Source organism: Panthera tigris, chromosome C1 (genome assembly GCF_018350195.1).
Source record: "Panthera tigris isolate Pti1 chromosome C1, P.tigris_Pti1_mat1.1, whole genome shotgun sequence".
Taxonomy (NCBI): Eukaryota; Metazoa; Chordata; class Mammalia; order Carnivora; family Felidae; genus Panthera; species Panthera tigris.
Genome location: NC_056667.1, coordinates 171,696,746 through 171,717,778, shown reverse-complemented (window position 1 = coordinate 171,717,778; position 21,033 = coordinate 171,696,746). Strand labels below are relative to the sequence as shown.

Below are 21,033 nucleotides of genomic sequence, written 5' to 3'. Positions count from 1 at the left end.
CTGCCTATTCCAAGTCTCAACTCATAGGTGACCAGGTACCTTTTTATGTGACATTCTATGTTGACCCGGCCACTTCTTACTAAAATGTCTAGAGCTAGACCCAGGCATCCCAGCTTACCAGCCAAGTCTGCAAAGCCATGTCACCTAATGGTTTCCCATGATAAAATAGGTTTGTGGTATTTGTTGCTGTCATGATGGCCATGTCCTTTAATGTCATTCCACACACTTCTATACCCATGAAACTTCTCTCTGAAGGGCCAACATTATCTTTTGATAAGAACTTTAGATCACTGAAACATTTAAGAATTAACTGAAAGTAAACTTTAAAGAAAGGCAGAGGAAGACATTAATATCAATAGGTGATTCCTCATTATTTTATTCACAGTTTTTTTTCTATTATGACACATTAGAAAGTATGATTAATATGCTGTTCAATGATACATACTTTTTCTTGCCAGCAATTTTGTAAGAAGCTCTGTTCTCTGTAAAGTCAAGAAAGGTTGAGCATTTAGTTATTGTCTAGGGTCAAGAATTGATATAACTTTTTCCAAAATTTCTAATCATTAATCACCTGCTTCTTATCTTTATATCTGAGAGTTTTTCTATAGAAATTCAAAAGGAAGAATAAGCTTTATTTTTTGTCACCCCCTCCCCCTCTCTCCAATTTATCCTGCTCCTTTGATACTGGCCCACATACTTTATTGCTTGAAGGTAGAGAATTGTAGCTGATGCATAAAAAATACATCTATCTAAAAATTCTACTTCTGACCCTCCTTTGCCATGCCTGCTTTGTGGCTCTCTGGAGGAAGACACAGCATTGGAGAGAGAAGGGGACTTGTCCTTTCTGTTCACTAAAAGGCACCATAAGGTGGCAAGGTATTTGAGAAGACCTTTCTGACAATTCTATGCTCTCATCAAACAGCAGGAAGGGAATATGTGAATGATTATTCAATAACTACGTGTTAAAATAGTTAGTTTCTAGCCATGGAATACCAACTTAGATGTAGACCTTTTCTATATATGAAAATATTCTATCATGTTTTCTAATTAGAATTATTTATCATCACACACTAATGAAATAGAAAACACAGTTTCTGAATTATAACAAGTAAAATAACAATAATTAAAATTAGAGAAAAAAAACAAGTCATTAATAAAACAAGCTCTAAGACCATATGATACTTTCATAAATTTCAACATGGGCTCTTTGCTTATATTCAGGTATATGATACTCTCATATATTTCAACATAGGCCCTCTTCCTACTTTCTTAAAAGAAAATTGACATCCCCTTTCCAGTTTTGAGGGCCTGTACTATCCATTATAAAATTCAATTTTTCCTGAAGTCTGAAATTCAATGAGAGACAGCAAGACTGGGAATTACATCCTAAATATTGGCAGAAAAAACAAAAACCAAATTCAAACCAACCCTCCCATCCTCACCCCCCAAAAAAACACCAAAAAAAACACCCCAAAAAACACCTTCATTGGTTTCAGCTCAGAAATTGGGCTTGGTAAAAACCATACTTAGACTAAAACCTTTTTTGCAGTATGGAACGTGGAGAATGAAAGCTGATGTCAGTGACATGTCTTTTGGCCTTCTTTATTTCTTCAGGATCTGATTTCTCAGGTCAACCTAAGCATAGTTTTCTTCTTTTAGATATTTTGCAACTTAGCTCTCCCAGATTCATTTTTCTGTTCCCTTCACATTATACTGTAGAGACCAAATAGAACTCAAGGAGTCCAACCTATTAACTAATAACTGTCTCCAACAGGCTTTCTGTCCCAAAGGCATGTATATGGATCCAAACAAACAGCAAAGACCTAAGAATAAAATTAGCCAAATAACAGAAAGTTTTATGAAGAACACTTCAAACAATTTTAATAACCAGATAAAGGATGACATTGGTGAAAAAGGCAGAGTAAGAAGCTCTAAAAACCTACTCCTCTATAAAAGTAATGAAAAACTGGCAAAAAATTACAATTTCATAGTAATTAATTGTCCTTTTTTTCAGTTTTCTGAACTCTGAAAATTAACCAAAGGCTTTCAGCATTCCAGAGAATGTTTATTCAAGAAAAATGGTTGATCTAGATAAAAACAGTGAGCTCTGTGCTATTTTAACTTGCCCTATTTCTATCCCCTTTCTCCAGCTCCATGATATCCTTGAAAAGCAACACCTGCCAAACACAGGGGCATGGTTTTCTTCATTGTGGTATCTGCCTAACATTTAGCATTATGTTTTGAACATAGAAGCTTCTCAATAAATGTTTGATAAATAAATTCCCATTTAAAGTCTTTTGGATCTAGGCCTACTGTCTAATACAAAATTAGTGCATGCCACTAATGGACTTTGAGAACTGGTTCCTGGTTTCTTGCTTTCAATTTTTCTTATGTAATTCTGTCAGAGTTATCTATCATGCATACTAATGTGACCATTACTTCCCCCTCCAAACCATCAGAGTGCCACCCATTAAATAAACTACAAATTCCTGACCACAGTCCACACAACTGCAGACTTATTGCCTTCTTCACTCTGTTACCCCTTACATCTTCCATTCCAATAATGCAAAACTTACTCATTATCAAAGTGCAGTACACAATTATTGCAACTCTGTCTATTGCCCCCCCCCCCCCCGCTATCGTGGGGTAAACACTTTTGCTTTGTCTTCGTTCTCTTGGTCCTGAATTTCCATGTCTATTTTATAAAAATGTTCTGTGCCTTTTGTATTGACATTAGAAAAAACTAGAACTAAACAATAGAAGAAAGGGAGGGGAGAGGAGGTGGACAGTAGATCAGATATAATGATTCCATAGTAAAGTCTTACAAAATCTGGAGTTAAATCAGAACAAGAGGAATGTATGGAACACCTGGGTGGCTCAGTCAATTAGGCATCTGACTTCGGCTCAGGTCATGATCCCATGGTTCATGGGGTCAAGCACTGCATCAGGCTCTGTGCTCACAGCTCAGAGCCTGAAGCCTGCTTCGGATTCTGTGTCTCCCTCTCTTTCTGCTCCACCCCACCTCTCAAACATAAATAAACATTTAAAAAAATTAAAAAAAAAAAAAAAGAACAAGAGGAATGTGATATGTGTATGATGGATGGGCATAGCCAGACCAGAAAGTATCTTTAGTTGTGTTTTATTTGTATTCTGACCTGAGGTTAGGCTGGGTAATGCAGCCGTAAGTATTCCTGTCAATTTGGGAGGAACTGGTAAAGAAGCTCCAGGCCATGCACTGAGTTAGTCATCTTAGCCAAGCTAAGATTTTTAATGAAAGAGTAGCCGAAATATTTCCTATGAAAGATCCAAATGATTCTGTAGTTCTGCAATCTTGGGTGGGGAAAATAAGAAGGCAGAAATTAAGATTTATGAACGTCCTGCAAACTTTTTAATGAAGAGGTATTTATATTTTCAATAAATAAAAATTTATTTATTCAATAAAATAAAAATGGTCATTATATAAACATGATCATCATTCCTCCACTCCATACTATTGCTTTAAACTGAACGAGTCAGTTTTCTTCCTCCTGCATCTATTACAGTGCTACATATACTATGAAGTCTCAGTAAGTCAGTCAGACTGACATCAGTCCTAAAATCAAGATCTTTCCTCCAAGGAAGCTTGATCTGAATATTTTGACACCCTCTATTGCCATACATCACTTAACTTTACCCAACCATTTTCATAGTGATTTGGTTTCTAAAGTATATGCTAGACATTTTTGGCATACTACTTTTTTAAAAAGGTGATGATACGGGCCTAAAATAATAGTTTTTCTTCTAAAGTTGAGAAGATCATACATAACCACTAACAGAATAGGTGACCACCAAAGTTTGAGGAATGGAAATCCCCCGGGCCCCCAAAATTTCTTCTCCAGAGACTTGCAATTCCAATGTTAGTGGTTATTATTTGGGATTATACTGCAAATACCCTTTAGGAGAAGAATAACTGATGAAGCTAATACTTGGGAATAAACTAATTTACCATCCTTAGGAAGCCAACAATCTCAAAAAGCCAAGAAATGGTAAATGCTTCAAAGGGAATAAAAGCAAAGAAACAGGTTTAGATCCTGGAAATCTCCTGTAGTGGGGGTGTTAATGTAGGATATACTTGAAAGGTGCACGAAGGCTCTGAATATAGTGGAAGTGTAGAGCCACACTGGGGATAAGGAAACAGAAAAGGAAGAGGAAGAACATTGGCTTTGTCTGCTTTACAGTTTACGCTTAGTGCTGAGAGTTTGCAAAAGACAGAAGTTTTCAGTAGAACTACTAGAAGGTTACATGTAATCATTTGCTTTTGAATAGCACTCATGTGATTATTAAAGTATTAATTTATAATTATGCACTAATTTTCTTAGATACTTACGTATTTGTGAAAATACGACAAGGGAAAGTACCCTTGGATCTGGCATGAACCTGAGGTCCTAATTATTAGAAAAAGAAAATTGTAATTAGTTTGTATTCTTCCCCAGAAACTTGTAAAGTGGAAATTAATATCCTCTAGTAGATCTTTATTCTCTCGGACTGTTTTGTTTAAAAGCCTCCAGACACTCTCCACAATGAAGTCCAAATTCCTTAGTAAGACATAAAATATACCATACCATCTGATGTTCTTACTTACCTCTGTAGTGTCTACTCTGGTTAGCCTCTATATATTCATGTATGTTCTATAGTCCAGAGACACAGAATAACATAGTTTACTGAGTAACATGTTTTCCATGACTCTGGGCCTTTGTTTTTGCCATTTCCTTTGTCTCAAGCACCCTACGCCTTCTTTTAACTTCTCGTCTTTTAGGCTTCATTCAGTTTGTGTTAATTCCACTAGAAACCCTTGCCTAAGTAAATAAATAAATATCTTTCTTCAGTGCTCCTAAAGCATTCTACACATGTTTCTATTATAAAACTCATTATGTTATATCATAATTAAATGTTTACTCTTCTGTCTTCCTGACTATGACATAAATTTACCACTATATCCTCAGCACTTAACACACAGTATACAGTAACATTTATTTGTTGAATGCATTATTTGATTAATATGCTCCTCACCATTTATTCTTTGCTTTATCTGCCACTAATCTCCTCCTGCTTGAATATTACTTAACTTGCTTTGTACATAATCCAGCATGATTCTATTACTGGGTTTTAGTAAATACTTTATATATAAGTGATATAGGAAGTCTGTGCAGTACATCTCTACAGGCATACTGGATTGGTATATGTCAACTATGCAAAAAAACAAGTGAATAAAAGATGTAGACAAAAAGGATGCCCTGATTTCAGAAACTATTATCAGTAATTCGAACCAGTTCAAAGTCAAGTTTAAATGGTAACTCTTGTTTCTTCTAATAAATGAGTAATCAATAGGTACTAATCATGTGCATGAAAAAGTCTTATTTAAATCTCATGAACCTTTTTGGGGTTTGTTTTTGTGGGTATGTTTTTGTGTATGCTAGGTTTGGAGAAGTAACTGGAATTAAGAGTGAGTACCTGGGAAATTAAGTGTGAAGACAGTACTATTTTAAAAACAAAATAGAAAACAAACAAACAAACAAAAAAACCTTTTCTGTGGTTTCCATTAATATGTGGGAGTTAGAAATTTAAAAAAATGCCTAAAATTCTATATAAAACATTGAAACAAACCTCTTAAAAACAATCAAGCAAAAAATTTGGGGTAGCACAAATCTAGAAGGGTAAGCAAGTGTTAAAGCTGATGCCTTCCTTATGAGACTCGGCAATACCTGCAAACAAGGTGGAGAATCAAAACTAAGAGCCTCTAAAAATGTACTGGATCCCAAAGAGCTATACCCTTGGTAGAAGAGATGTCTTTAAACGTAAACTCATGCCACAGAGGTAGCAGCACAAATAAATTATGTCTTGGCTTCAGCCTTGGATAAAGGAAGAGGAAAAAATAAAAATCTCTCTTTTTTAAAAATTTTTTTAATGTTTATTTTATTTTTGAGAGAGGGAGAGAGAGAGAGAGAGAGCAAGCAGGGGAGGGGCAGAGAGAGGGAGACACAGAATCTGAAGCTGACTCCAGGCTCCCAGCTGTCAGTACAGAGCACGACCCGGGGCTCGACCCCATAAGCTGTGAGATTATGACCTGAGCCAAAGTCAGTCACTTAATCTACTGAGCCACTCGGGTGCCCCCAAAATATCTCTTAAGAGATAATCTGTGATGATTAATTCTTATGCAACTTTGAGGTTCAAATATACTGTATATTCCATAAAAATTAAAATAAACCTGTATTGATATCTCTCCCAGATGCCTACCAGAAGCATATGGTAAAATTTTAACTGCTTTATTGAACCATAACTGGTGATCAAAGAAGTATACATATTTAATGTGTCTAATTTGATTCTATAGAGCAATATATACTATCTAAATATGGAATTCCCAATGATACATTTCTGCCAGATATGAGCTCACAGATAGGGACACCTGGGTGGTTCAGTCGGTTAAGCGTCTGACTCAATTTCGGCTCAGGTTGTGATTTCACAATTTCATGAGTTTGAGCCCCATGTCCGGCTCTGTGTGGACAATGCTGAGCCTGCTTGAGATTCCTTCTTTCCCTCTGCCCCTTCCCTGCATGCACTCTCTCTGTCTTCCTCAAAAATAAATAATAAAATTTAAAAGTGAGCTCATGGAGCACCTGCGTGGCTCAGTTGGTTAACAGCTGATTCTTGATTTCAGCTCAGGTCATGATCTCACAGTTCCTGAGTTTGAGCCCTGCCTGGGATTCTCTCTCTCTCTCTCTGCCCCTCCTCTGCTCATGCTTGCTATCTCTCAAAATAAATAAACATTTAAAACATAATAATAAATTTAAAAAATGAGCTCACATATATAATAATGCCCTGTACACACACACACACACACACATACACACACTACACACACAGACAAATATGAAGAAACACCATGACTGCAGAAAAATAGCATTAGGCATAGACATCAATGTTTTAAAATATTTGAATTACTAGATATAGAATATTTAAAAAGTGAATTTTATCTGTTAAAATATATAAAGATGGAATTGGAAAATACAGGAATGGGACAAGAACCTATCAAAAAAGTCAAGTCAAATTTGAAAAATATCTACTCAGATATATATATATATATATATATATATATATATATATATATATGTAATGTTTAACCAGAAAAATTTCAAAGTGCATGGAATTGATAAAATAGTAAATTAGATAAACTGAAGAAAGAATTGGTGATTTGGAGGACAAATTGGAAGAAATTGACCAGAATGCAGCACCAGAGAGATGGAAAATATGATAGTTGTTAAAGGATGTAGAAGAAAAAGAAGATATCTAACATATATATACCTGGAGTTTTAGAAGAAAATAATAAAGTGGAGAGAAGCAATATAGGAGAGAAAAATAGCTGAAACTTGTCCAGACCTGTTCACTATGGTGATACTAATGAAAAACAAAGGCAAGACCTTAAAAGCAGACTGAGGTGTGTATGGAGGCGAGGGGAAGAATCACTTACACAAGAATTATTAAGTACAGAAAAAGTAGAACATTTAAGTAAAACAGTATCTTCAAAGTGCTAAGAGGAAAATAACTGTTCTTAATAACTTGTATATCCAGCCATAATTATATCCCAGAACATGGGTAAAATAAGGAGAGTTTTATCAAATAAAATCTGAGGATTTATTCCCAAAATACATTCACTAATGACATTTCTGAAGAATGGATTTACTTTAGGAAGAATGAAGGTGATTCTGTAAAGGACAAAATGCAAAAAGGAATGGCGAACAACAACAACAAAATATTGGTAAACATGGAAAAATATAAACAAAACCTGGATGTATAAAAACAGAATTTTAATTTAGATGGTAATAAAAATCAAAACTAAATAATTGGTTAAATGTGAGATAGTGATTTAGAAGTAAATTATCCTAACTTTGGCTTTCACTTTAAGTATACTTGTTAAAATTCAAAGGTAATTGTCAAAAGGAATATACATAGCATACAATTCCTAAAACTGTAGAGGGAAAACTGGATTAAAAAATAAGTTTAATAAATTAAAAGAGAATATCAGAGCAAATTTAATACTCTGAAAGAAAGCAAGAAAGGAGAAATTAAAAGAAAATATCAAAAAGCAGAACAAAGCAAAACACCAATATGGCGTTAAAAATCTTCCAAAGGTTGTAATTAACAAAATGTAAGTGGCTTACATTCAGTTAAAAGTCAAATTCTAAGACTCAATAAAAATGAAACAAGATGCAGGGATAGAGTGTTTACAAAAGCCACATCTATCCATAAAATATACTAAGACTGAAAGCTAATGTTGCTATATTAGTATCAGACCTACTAAATTTGAGACAAAAAGCATCACTTCTGGTAAAAACCATACACAATAATAAAAACTCAATTCTACACCTGAAACTAATATTACACTGTATGTTAACTAACTGGAATTTAAATAAAAGCTTAAAAAAAAAACCCTCAATTCATCAGGATAGTCCTTGATGTGCCTAATAACTAACCTAGATCAAGGGTTGGACACTTAACCTACTGAACCACACAGATGTCCAATTCCAATGATTTTTAGAACAGAGTAAATAAAAGTAAGTATATAGATTTTTTTGAACTACACAATTAAACATCTTGACTGAATGGAAATATTTAGAACATGGTACTACCAAATTGATATTTATTATTTTCAACCATATACAACTCTTAAAAACTAATCACGTGTGCTAAGCCAGTAAAGAAATCCTGCAGATATTTGAAAAAGCTGGTACAGGGGCGCCTGGGTGGCTTAGTCGGTTAAGCCTCCGACTTCAGCTCAGGTCATGATCTCACGGTCCGTGAGTTCGAGCCCCGCGTTGGGCTCTGTGCTGACAGCTCAGAGCCTGGAGCCTGTTTCAGCTTCTGTGTCTCCCTCTCTCTCTGCCCCTCCCCTGTTCATGCTCTGTCTCTCTCTCTCTCTCTCTCAAAATAAATAAATAAATAAACAAACAAACAAAAAAAGCTGGTACAATAAGGCCATGATCTCAGTCTGCAAAGCAATTAAATTGGAAATAAATAACAAAAGGGAACCTAGAAATCCAATATACTTAAAATTTTAAGACGAATTCACAAATACAAAATAAGACAATTAGAATATAGATATGAATTAGAAAAAAATGAAAACATTGCATATAAAGTTTTGCAGTACATTTCAAAATCTTACATATCACAAATCAAGTGCCACACACTGTTCTAAGCACTTTTACAAATATTAATGTATTGAATTGCCATAGGAATTGTATGAATGATGTACAATTCCTGTTCTTGTAACAATACTCCAGCCAGTCCTAAGGGTTAACTTGCTTCAAGTTAACACACTCCTTGCTTCCTGACCCTCGATCTGTAGCAGAACTAATTTACTTTCTTTGAGATTTGCAGACCACTGGCCATGGGGGAAATGAAGGACCTGAACGTTCCCAGGCCACAGAGGCCAGAAGTCTGTTTGAAGCCACTTTAGCTTTTTGATTGGCCCAGCATCTTTTAGCAAAATATTTTTCTTTTGCAAGGTCACACAAATAACTTTATTGTCCTCCCTTTGCACATCAGTAGAACTTTCCCTCCTATGCAGAAAGAACAGAGTAATCTTGCACAACTCCTGGATACCAAGGAACTGGACCTTCTTGCACAGCCCTTATCCTGGGCACTAAGGAACTAGAACTTGAACAACCTCCAAGCTCTGAGATAACTGGTGCCATCGAGTGTGCAAGGTAATCCAGAAATGTCACAGACCACTGCATTTGCCTTAACTGATTAAACCCCTTTAAAAATCTTTTGGCCAAGCAAAAACCTTGGACAAGAGTACACCTCTCTCCAGGTTGCCAGCCTCCTGAATAAAGCTCAAATTCCTTTCCAATCAAAGCTCCTCTCTTGATTATTGATCTTTCCAGCGGTGGTCAGCGAACTTGTGTTAGGTAACTTGTGTTAGGTAACATTCTCATGTTATAGTTGGAAAAAACAAAGAACAGAGAAGTTAAGTAACTTGCCCAAACATAAATTTTAGGTGTTGGAGTGTGGATTCAACTTAAATATTTGGGTCAGATTATATGTTCCTACCCATTATGCTACACTGCCTTTCAATAATCTAATCCATATGGATAGGACATATAGCAACTTTCTGCCAAGAAGTTTGAAAATTTAGATGGATAAAAGAGACAGAAAATATGAATAGTTTCAGATTTAATTGAATCTGTAGTTTAAAAATCGTTTTTCTTACTAAGAGAGCCAGGGCGAGGTTAAATATTTTTCCAGTAATTTGTACCAAACATTCCAGGAATATGTAGCACCATACCAGGCATGAAGCAGGACTTCAATAAATGTTAGTTAAAAGAATGAATTAATAGATCTCATAACTTACTCAGTAGCTGTTACTGATGTTTACCTGATTCACAGAAGTAGCTTGATCTCTTGTTTGATCGTTCATTCCATTCAGCATTTATCTCCTTCTATATAATCCAAACAACAAAACAAACATCCTCAAAAGATTTCCCCCTCCATGATTTGAACATCAACTATTATTTATATATTTAAAATACAGAAATTTAAGATTCTGAGAATTTCCCTTAAATGTCAGTTTTTAAGAACTGCACACATTTTGTGATATTTACATAATTTAAAAGTTCATAGTTGTATCATGGGAGATACACAAGACTGCCCACACATTTGGTGATTTTCTAAGGCTCATGGGACTCAGAATATAGTTGTACTCATGTTTAAGATTTATTATAGTAAAAGAATACACTATAGGATAAAGAAAGGGGAAAAGGCGCAGGCCGAGTCTTGAAAACTCCATGCGCAGTTTTTCTTATGTTCTCTCCCTTCTCTGTGCATGCTCTTTTCTCCAGCAATTAAAAAAAAATTCAGTAACATGTACAATGTTTTTACCATGGGAAATCCATTAGAAACTCAGCACTCAAAGGTTTTTATTGAAGGCTGGTCATGAGGACACCCTGTGCCTTAGTGCATATCAAAATTCCAGCCAGTTAAAAGGAAATCAGATGTTCAGCAAAAATCACATTATTAGCAGTACAGTGCACCATCCATTCAGCTACGGAAAGTTCCATATTACTTCAGGACTTGGGAAAAGTCAACTTCCCAATGCTAGCCAAAGGGGTAACCTTGCAAACAGGCCCTTCTAAAGACACAAGTCTCAAGCCTGCTTTAACTCTTTTCTGACAGTGATATTCACTAGCATCCTAAAATGAACTATCTTTGGAATACACTGATTGGTAAATATGTTAATCAACTCAGTGGGATAAAAGAATAGGTGTGCTTTTTAAAAAAATGTTTTAAGTTTTTTGTTTTTTTTTTTTTTTTTTGAGAGAGAAGACAGAGTGCAAGTTGGGGAGGGGCAGAGAGAGGGAGACACAGAATCTGAAGCAGGCTCCAGGTCCAAGCTGTCAGCACAGAGCCAAACACGGGGCTTGAACTCACAAACTACGGGATCATGACCTGATCTGAAGTCAGATGACTAACCAACTGAGCCACCCAGGCACCTCATTGTGCTTTTTTGACAAAGCTACAATAAAAGTTTTAGAGGTGGAAAGCAGATAACAGGTTCTCTGATTACAGAGGGATGTGGTTCTCTAGACTTGCTCAAGAACTCAGTCTGCTCAAGGAGGTAAATCAAGTGAAACAGGCTTCTTTTTTTTGCCCACCAGATCTGAGAGCTGAACATAGGTCACAAAAAATATATTTTATGACAGTGGTAGGCTACGTATAACATGTTGGAAACAGAGTGTAATACTTAGCATAATAAAACAGTCAGGCTTTTCCTCATAATAAATTAGGAATTTGTGGACATTTGGTACTTATTTGAGATCAATATGGATGGCAAATTTAATAATATGCACATTAACCAAAAAAGGTCAGTAATAAACTTTAGATTGTTTTTACAGGAGTTTTTGTTTGTTTGTTTTTAGTAAAAGACATGGCCTTTGGAATCTGTTAGGCAATCTGAGAATTTTAAATGTCAAAGTTGTTAAGAAATTTCTTTTTTGACTCTTAGCATACTTAAAGTGGATATTGACATAGTAAAATGCTGAACTGTAAAATGTTTGTAACAAAACTGCACTACAGAAAAGCATTTTATGGTAAACATACATCTTAGAAGTTATGTGTAGTTTGTCAATTATTATGCATTATAAGAAACAGAAAATGATGCCACTTCCTACCCTATTCAAGTACAAATTCATTTGGGAAAAACAGTTAATTTCCATTTTCAAACCAAGTTAACTCTTCAGTACAGGTGAACCAGTTAACACTGTGCTGGTAATGGAATGTGGTTTTGACTCCTAAAACCAGTTGGTAACTCACAGAGGAAAAAAAAAATGTAATGTATATCAGAAGACACACCTTGAATTTATGATGGTAACTTTCCAAAAGCAGGTAACTGATGGCTAGTCAAAAACAAAGGGGAGAGAGAATATGACTACCTCTGAACAGTCCATCCATATTAGTAGAAGCCCAACCAAAGAAAGCCAAATTAATACTTCCTCTGTAGGCTGCAGGTATGCACTGTGAACTACAATGTTGTAGCCTATATTTAGGAAGATTATCCTAGGGATGTTAAAATTTTGTTATGGTATGACTAATTTCAGGGAATGAAGCTGTTTTGTATGGCCACTTCATGAATGGAAATTTTTATACTCATGCTGATCATAAGAATGTACTTCATTAATTCTGCTTGCCTTTGGGGCAAAAGGAAATATTATATACCTTATTTTTTGGAGGATCCAAGTAAGACTGTGAAGATCTTGGACAATTTCTTGTGGGTGAAGTTTGAGCTGAAATAATTGAATTTTGAGTTGAGATGTTTACAGCTCCTAGAGAAAGAAGAGATTAATTTTACATATGAGAAGATCATATTTCTGGAACAAGGGTGAATGCTGATGAATAGATTTGATCCAATGTTCCCTCTGCTGAGCTTAAACAATCATTGAATTACCACAATCAGGCATTTATTTGAGGTAAAGAAGTATCTCCAGGAATTACATGACCTGTTTTTAGTGTTCACTGGCTACAAATTTCAAATGGTTCATTATTGCCTTTAGACACAAGTCTGAAATCCTTAACCTCTGATCCTAATTTATTTAATATTATGCTAGCTTAGTCCCTATAATTAAACACAGACCACTGCCAGAATTAACTGCTTTCTTTTCATTCAGTCTGCAATCAAAAACCACTCACTACTTGGATAAGGGAATAACCAAAGCTGTGTTTTAGGAAGATTGCTTTCACAGCAATATTTATGGGGATTAAAAAGAGGAGGAGGAGAATGGGGGAAGGTACTGAAATAGCCAAGGATGAAAGAAACAAGGTAGAAGCTGTGGGAATGAAAAGAGAGGAAAGGGCAAAAGAAATTAAGGGGGTAGATTAGAAAGAAAGTAGCAACCTTGGGATGCAAAATACAATAAAGAAGAGTCAAAGAATAATTAACATTTTGTGCCTAGGTGAAACAGAAGAAGGATCAGGAAGATGATGAGTTTGATATTCTATAGAATTCGAAGTGATCATTGGCTACTCAGTGGAGGTGCCTAATATTTTCTTTATGTATATGTAGGATATGCATATGAGTATTTTTAGTGCCTTCCAGAAATCTAACAAGGTATGGGGAAATTTAGCTATTGTATAGTCTGCTGAAGGGGAAATGAGAAATACAATGTATTGTCTATGGAGAATTGATGGCAGTGGAGTGTGGGGCCCTTCCAGAGACAGTTCTCTGTACTGTAACTTACTGAGTCACATATGTGAGTAATGTACTCCATCACTATAAACAGCCACATCAGGGACCCTAAATTTTCCATACTTAGCAAAGTTCAAAAGCCATACTCATCAAGCAAGCACTGACATGTGAGCTAATTATATCTATATTCATAAACAATTTTTTTACCATTTTTTATTATCCAAAATAACCATGATTGTTATAATCAGCAAAACAGATTGAAAAACTGTATATATATATATATATATATATATATATATATATATATATATATAGTGTGTGTATATATATATATATATAGTGTGTGTATATATATATATATAAAATATATATACATATAGTCATGATTATGAAACTGTATATATATATATAGTCATGATTATTAAATTAACAATATAACAAGTATGACTGTTTTTCATTTTCTCACCTCTATCATCAGACGTATTTGATTTTCTAGTTACTCCATCTTTCTACATGGTACATTAAAGAGAAAAACATTCATTAGTAACTGCACTTATAAAAGAAATTTTGTCACTATCAATCAACCAAATTAATATAGTTTCTCTCTCTTTTATCCCCTAATCTCACATGAAAATTGTCTCAGGAAAATATATATTAACAACCTCCTGGAATAGTTTCTATAGGGATCTCAAATTTAACTAGTTTAAAATTGAGTTCAATATGTAGCAGTGTACAAAATTGTTCCTTTTCTAGTATTCCATATTTTGTTTAAAGGCATAGTAATCCATTCAATGGTTGGTTTTACAAAGTTTAGAGTCATTCAGTCTATTTCAGGGAAATACAATGTAACCTATTCCAATCCAGCCTACAGCTTAATTAAACACAGTTCTCTTTGATTTTGAGAACATCATTTTCTTGTGATAACATTTTTGAGTCTGTCTGTCCTATTAGGCAATGAGTCCTCAAGATAATTGATTATGTTTTATTCATCTTTATATCTTATGTGTCCAAATTTCCTCATTTTCCCTTCCTTCTAGTTTAGCACAGGGCTTGGCCAACAGTGAATACGTTTTAGCTATTATTATCATTGTAATTGCTAACTGTTTGGATTAGTTACTACTGTTAAATTACATAGTGACTCAATACGCCCAAGGAAAGAAATTTGGCCTCATGAATAGACCCTAATATCCCTAACCAATTGGTATCATGCTAGTGAAAGAGATCATAGAAGTGAAAAATTAACTAGATAAGTAATCATCATACAAAAGTTTGAGACATAATTTTATACCTTTTGTTCAGTACTATTAACTTGTACATCTGACTGGCCAACTAAAGTTGCTGATTTTTTGACGACATTCTTTGTATTACTTAGAGATTGATAAATGGCATTTGCTGTAGGTCCTAAAAGTAAATAAATGAGAGAGAAAAACCATAGTTGTTTTATTTTAACAATCTATTGAAGTGTAATTGAAGTATAATAAACTATACTCATTTAAATTGAAAATATTTCAACTTTAAAATATGTCTACAACTATCACTGCAATCAAATAACTTTTCTAATACTCTTTTAAAAGTTTTTTCATCCACCTTTGTAATCCATCTATCTTTCTCCTCCCATCCTGACAACACTCTATACTTCTCACACAAGATTAGCTTGAATTTTCTAGACTTTTATATGGATGGAATCATATAATATGTACTCTTTTTTTGCCTAGCTTCTTTTACTCAGTATAATGGTTTCACATATTTTAATAATTTGTTCCTTTTTATTTCTGAGAAGTGCTTCATTATATGGATACGCCACAGTTTTTATTCATTTACCTGCTATTTGGGTTGTTTCCATTTTGGCCTCTCACAAATGAACTTTTATGAGAATTCGTGTACAAGTCACTTTGTTTTCATTTCTATGGGGTAAATATCTATTAGTGGAACGACTGGATCATACAGTGATCCAGTATATGTTTAACTTTTACAAAACAACACACTGTTTTCCAAAGTTGCCGTACCATTGTACAAGCCATTCAGCAGTGTATCAGAGTTTCAATTCTTCCACCTCCTTGTCAATATTTAGTAAGCAGAAGAAAGAAAATAGTAAAGATTGAAGTGAATATCAAAGAAATAAAAAAAAAGGAAGAAAATAATGAAACAGCTAATTCTTTGAAAAGTTCAATAAAAGTGATAAGCCAGATTACCAAGAAAAAGCACAAATTTGTAGCATCAGGAAAATTAGAGATAATAGCACAACAAAAGTCTATATAGATAATACTAAAAAATAATAATAAAGGAATATTATAAGTGTATGGTAGTAGGCTTAAAAATTTATATACAAAGGACAAATTTCTTGAAAAACACAAACTAATCTCATTTATGAATAGATGATATGAAGAACTACATATCTATTAAAGAAATCGAATATGTAAAAACATGTGCACAAAGAAAACTCCAGGCTCAATTGACTTCATTTCTGAACTATACCAAATATCTAAAGAAGAAATTACACTAATTATACACAAACTCTTCCAGAAAATTAAAGAGGAATACTTCTACTCTCACAACTCATATTTTGAGACCAAAATCACTCTAATACCAAATTCATTAAAAGACATTACAATAAAAGAAAACCTCAGTCACCATCCCACATGAACAAAGTTGCAAAAATTATAAATAAAATATATTGAATCTAACAATATATGATAAAGATAATGCATGATGAATGAGTAACGTTAATCCCAAGAATGTGGGACTGGTTTAACATATAACATTAAAAATAAGTCAAAGTTATTCACAACTTTAAAAGAAATAAGGAAAAAATTTAGATGATTATCTCAAAGATGCAGGGAAAAAATGATAAAGTTTAATAGCCATTGATGATCAAACCTCTTAGTGAACTAGCAATATGAGGATATGTCCTTCCTGTGATAAAAGCTATCTTCAAATCTCTAGAGCTGACACTCTATATTGATCATGTCCCCTTAAATTTTGGAACAAGATTAATATGTACACAATCACCATTTTTTTCAATACTATCCTGGAGGTGCTAGCCAGGAAGAAAAAGAAATGAAAGGTGAGCCCGAATAAAATCCCAACAGACTATATTGTAGAAACTGGAAAGCTGTTTCTGAAATTTATATGGAGAAGTAAAGGCCCTACCACAAGACAGTCAATCTAGAAGAACCACAAATATTAGAGAACTCAAACTACCAAATTTGCAGACTTATTATAAAGCTATAGTAATTGAGAACACTGTATTCATGTAAGAACAAATAGATAAATAAAACAGGAGACTGTCCAGAAATAGGTCTATCTGTCTATCTATCTATGTATCTATGTATCTATGTATCTATCATCTATCTGTCTATCATCTATATATGTTCACTTTATCATTTAAAAGATGCCAGTGAAACTCAATGATGTTGAAGCAATTAAATGTGTACAAAATAAGCTTGAATAATCCTGTCTTCCCAGATAGCAAGGAAGCTATAAAAAATCATTAGGGTTATGTCACAAAGGACTTAAGAGTTATACTAACGGGAGATCCCACTGGCAGGAACTATCACCCTTTTAGCATTAATAAACACATTAACATAATTTTATTGAAGTACATTAAATTTATTTAAATCTGTAAATTCACAATGAAAAAAACAAACCTAATTGCTCACTGTTGAAGGATGCTACTGAAACAATTTACTACTTTGAAAACTAATAAATGATTGTAAAATGTTAAGCTTCAATCTGCTTTTCCAAAGTATCCTATACCACACTGTAACCAAATAGTAGTTAAGAGGAAATTTCTTTTTTTAATTTTTTTTTAATGTTTATTTATTTTTGAGACAGAGAGAGACAGAGCATGAACGGGGGAGGGTCAGAGAGAGGGAGACACAGAATCCGAAACAGGCTCCAGGCTCTGAGCTGTCAGCACAGAGCCCAACGCGGGGCTCGAACTCACGGACCACGAGATCATGACCTGAGCCGAAGTCGGCCGCTCAACCGACTGAGCCACCCAGGCGCCCCAAGAGGAAATTTCTTTTAATACAACTTTTCCAATTAATCTAAGAAGAAGGAATGATAGAATTAAGTTATCCCAACTTGAAACCCTTAATTAATTCATAGATCTAGGCCTTGAACATAAATGGCTGCTAACATTACAAAGAGAAAGGAAATGAGATATTATATGCCTCTTGATGGAAAGGCACGCCACCATCTATGAATCAGTCTTGCTAGAGAAATTGAACCTGCAAGATGGCAGCATAAGAAGACCCTGACCTCACCTCCTTCCGTAGACCCACCAATATCCAGCTACATACACAACAAATTTCTCTGAAAAAGCCCTGAATGCTAGCTGAGCAGTTCCTCCACAACAAAAGATAAAAAGGCCACATCTGCTTGGGAAAGAGATACACCATGCAGAGGTGTGGTCTAGCCAAAAACCCCACCTGTGGTATGACAACCGACCTGTGAGAGGGATTCACAAATATGGAGCATATCCCTGAGAAGCAAGCAGTTTGAGCTCCCTAGCCCTTGGGACCTGCACTGGAGATATGAGCCTCCAAACATCTGGCTTTAAAAATCACTATGGGGGAGCATGGGTGGCTCAGTCAGTTAAATGTCTGATTCTTGATCTCAGCTTGTGTCTTGATCTCAAGGTTGTGATTTCAAGCCCCATGTTGGGTCCTGCACTGGTCATGGAGCCTACTTAAAAAAAACACAAAACAAAACAAAACATCAACATAGCTTACATCCAGGAAACTCAAAGGGCATTAGGAAATAAGATTCTGTTCCTAAAGGGTTTGTACACAGACTACTTACCCTAAGACCCAGCACAAGTACAGCAGGCTGAAAAGCATGTGGACCATACACGAAGAAGATCCACTGGCTATTCTTAAAGCATCTTCTGGAAGGGTAGAAGTTTGTTCCAACTCTCTCCAGGGAAGGAGGTGCTGATTGTTCCCATTTTTATAGTCTCCTATCTTGGCAAGTGTTGGCACTGCCAGGTGCCATTTTTGCCCTCTCTCTACCCTGCTAATTCTGCTTGCCTTACCCCTGCAAACTCCTGTGGCCCTGCCCCACTGAAGCCAGTGGGTGGGCTTGCCTGCCCCAACCCCTCCCCTGTAGCCCTGTCAAAGCCAGCAGGTACACACAGTTCATAAGGGATACCCTTTGATTGCCTGGCTCTAGTGGCCAGGGGTCCTTGTGTTTTGGGGCCCCATGGGACTGAAACAATTGGAGAGCCAATTCTTGGCAGGATGCTGCACAGACAAGTGAAACACACACCCGGCCTTCTTTTGATCACTCCCTTAAGACTGGGAGAGAGAGCTGTTTTGCCTAATACATAAAAAACAAAAAACAAAAAACAAGGAAAATGAGGAAACAGGGGAATGTGTTCCAAATGAAAGAACAAGAAAAACTCCCAAAGAAAACTTTAATGAAAAAGTGATAAGTAATTTACCTGATAAAGAGTTCAAAGTAATCATCATAAAGATGCTCACAGATCTTGAGAGATGAATGGATGAACACAGAAAGATCAACAAAGATAAAATATAAGACAGTGTGAAACATAAGTCATAGAGCTAAAGAATACAATAACTGAACTGAAAAAGATACTATAGGGGTTCAACAGCAGAATGGGTGGAACCGAAGAAAGGGCTAGTGATCTGGAATTGAGGGCAGTGGAACTCACCCAAAAAGAGATAAAGAATTTATATATATATAATGTTTATTTATTTTTGAGAGGTAGACAGACAGAGCATGAGCAGGAGAGGGACAGAGAGAGAGGGAGACAGAGAATCTGAAGCAGGTTCCAGGCTCTGAGCCATCAGCACAGAGCCTGATGCAGGGCTCAAACCCGCGAACCATGAGATCATGACCTGAGCCAAAGATGGATGCTTAACTGACTGAGCCACCCAGGCACCTGGAAAAGAATTAAAAAAAAAAATAGATTAAGAGACTGATGGGTAGCTTAAGGGACCTTCTGGGACTCCAATTAAGCAAAAAAAAAAAAAAAAAAAAAGAAAACAAAAGTCATCCAAATTGGAAAAATAGAGTAAAATTGTCACTATTTGTGAATGACATGATTTTATAGATAGAAAAGGTATTATGCTAAGTGAAACAAGTCAGATGGAGGCACCATATGGGTTCTGCTGGTTTTTATTTATGTTTGAAATGTTTAATAAGAAAAATTGTTGTGCGTGGGTGGCTCAGTCAATTGAATGTGTGACTCTTGACTTTGGCCTCAGGTCATGATCTCATGCTTCCTGAGATCAAACCCTGCATCAGGCTCCATGCTGACAGCACAGAAACTGCTTGGGATTCTTTCTCTTCTTCTCTCTGCTCCCCACTCTCCAAATAAATAAATAAACTTAAAAAAAAAAAAAAAAAGAACAGTTAAAAAAGCCATTAACAAAACTGGAAATATTTGCTACAAATAAGACAAAAGATTAACATCAGCCATATTGAATTAAGAACTTCTGTACATCAAAAGATAAAAAGAAAGGATAGAAACAAATCATAATTGGAAGAGGATATTTATTATAATGTGTGTATGTATGTATATATATATATATATATATATATATATATATATACTAACACAATTATCTAGTATGGCTTAAAAATCTTTCACACACATTCACAGGAGAAAGAAAACCCCTTAGGAAAATGGACAAGAGATTTGAAAATATGATTTCTCAGAAAAGGAAACATGACGCAGAAATCCCATATCTAGGCATATAACCCCTAGAGAATCTCTTCAATGAGTACCATGAGATTTTATATTTATATAAACATTTATATAAATATATATAATATATAAATATAGTATCTGTAACATATAATACAAATATATATAACATATAAAAATAAGATATAAATATGTGTATAATTTCCATCAAGAGAAATATATGTATATCGTGGTATATTCACACAATGGGATATATCAGTAATGAAATAAAATGTCAGGCAACAGAGATAAAACTTCTGAAACATAATGCTGAGTGTAAAAAGCACATCACATACAACTGGATACAACAGCATATCAGTTACATTAAAATATTTTTAATGGTATTTATTTCTATCTATATGTATATATGTAGTTTAAGGATATACACCCATGTAGTAAATATATTTAAAAATATATTTAAAAAATAATGGTTATGATAATCACTAGATTTGGATAGTAGTTCTTTCTGTGAGATAAGGAAGTCTGCTTAAATGAAATTTGGCAAAAGATATAAACTTAAGTTTAAGGAAATTCAGTGAAGATTAAAGCAGGCAAAAAAAATAAAAATCCACACCAAGATATATCATAATTAAGTTGCTAAAAG

The 21,033-nt window shown here is 34.8% G+C and overlaps 1 protein-coding gene across 4 annotated transcripts in view; it reads right to left on the bottom strand.

Moving 5' to 3' along the window:
* The window catches only part of FSIP2 (fibrous sheath interacting protein 2), a 97,914-nt gene that overhangs the window by 58,916 nt on the left and 17,965 nt on the right, over nucleotides 1-21,033 (bottom strand). For all 4 annotated transcript variants that reach the window (XM_042994870.1, XM_042994872.1, XM_042994871.1 and 1 more), the window contains 6 exons: nucleotides 15,003-15,115; nucleotides 14,181-14,223; nucleotides 12,748-12,854; nucleotides 10,412-10,475; nucleotides 4,367-4,424; nucleotides 446-482 (listed from right to left, as the gene is read on the bottom strand). In XM_042994870.1, the coding sequence (XP_042850804.1) occupies nucleotides 446-482; nucleotides 4,367-4,424; nucleotides 10,412-10,475; nucleotides 12,748-12,854; nucleotides 14,181-14,223; nucleotides 15,003-15,115 (422 nt within the window). The remainder of the gene's footprint in view (nucleotides 1-445; nucleotides 483-4,366; nucleotides 4,425-10,411; nucleotides 10,476-12,747; nucleotides 12,855-14,180; nucleotides 14,224-15,002; nucleotides 15,116-21,033) is intronic.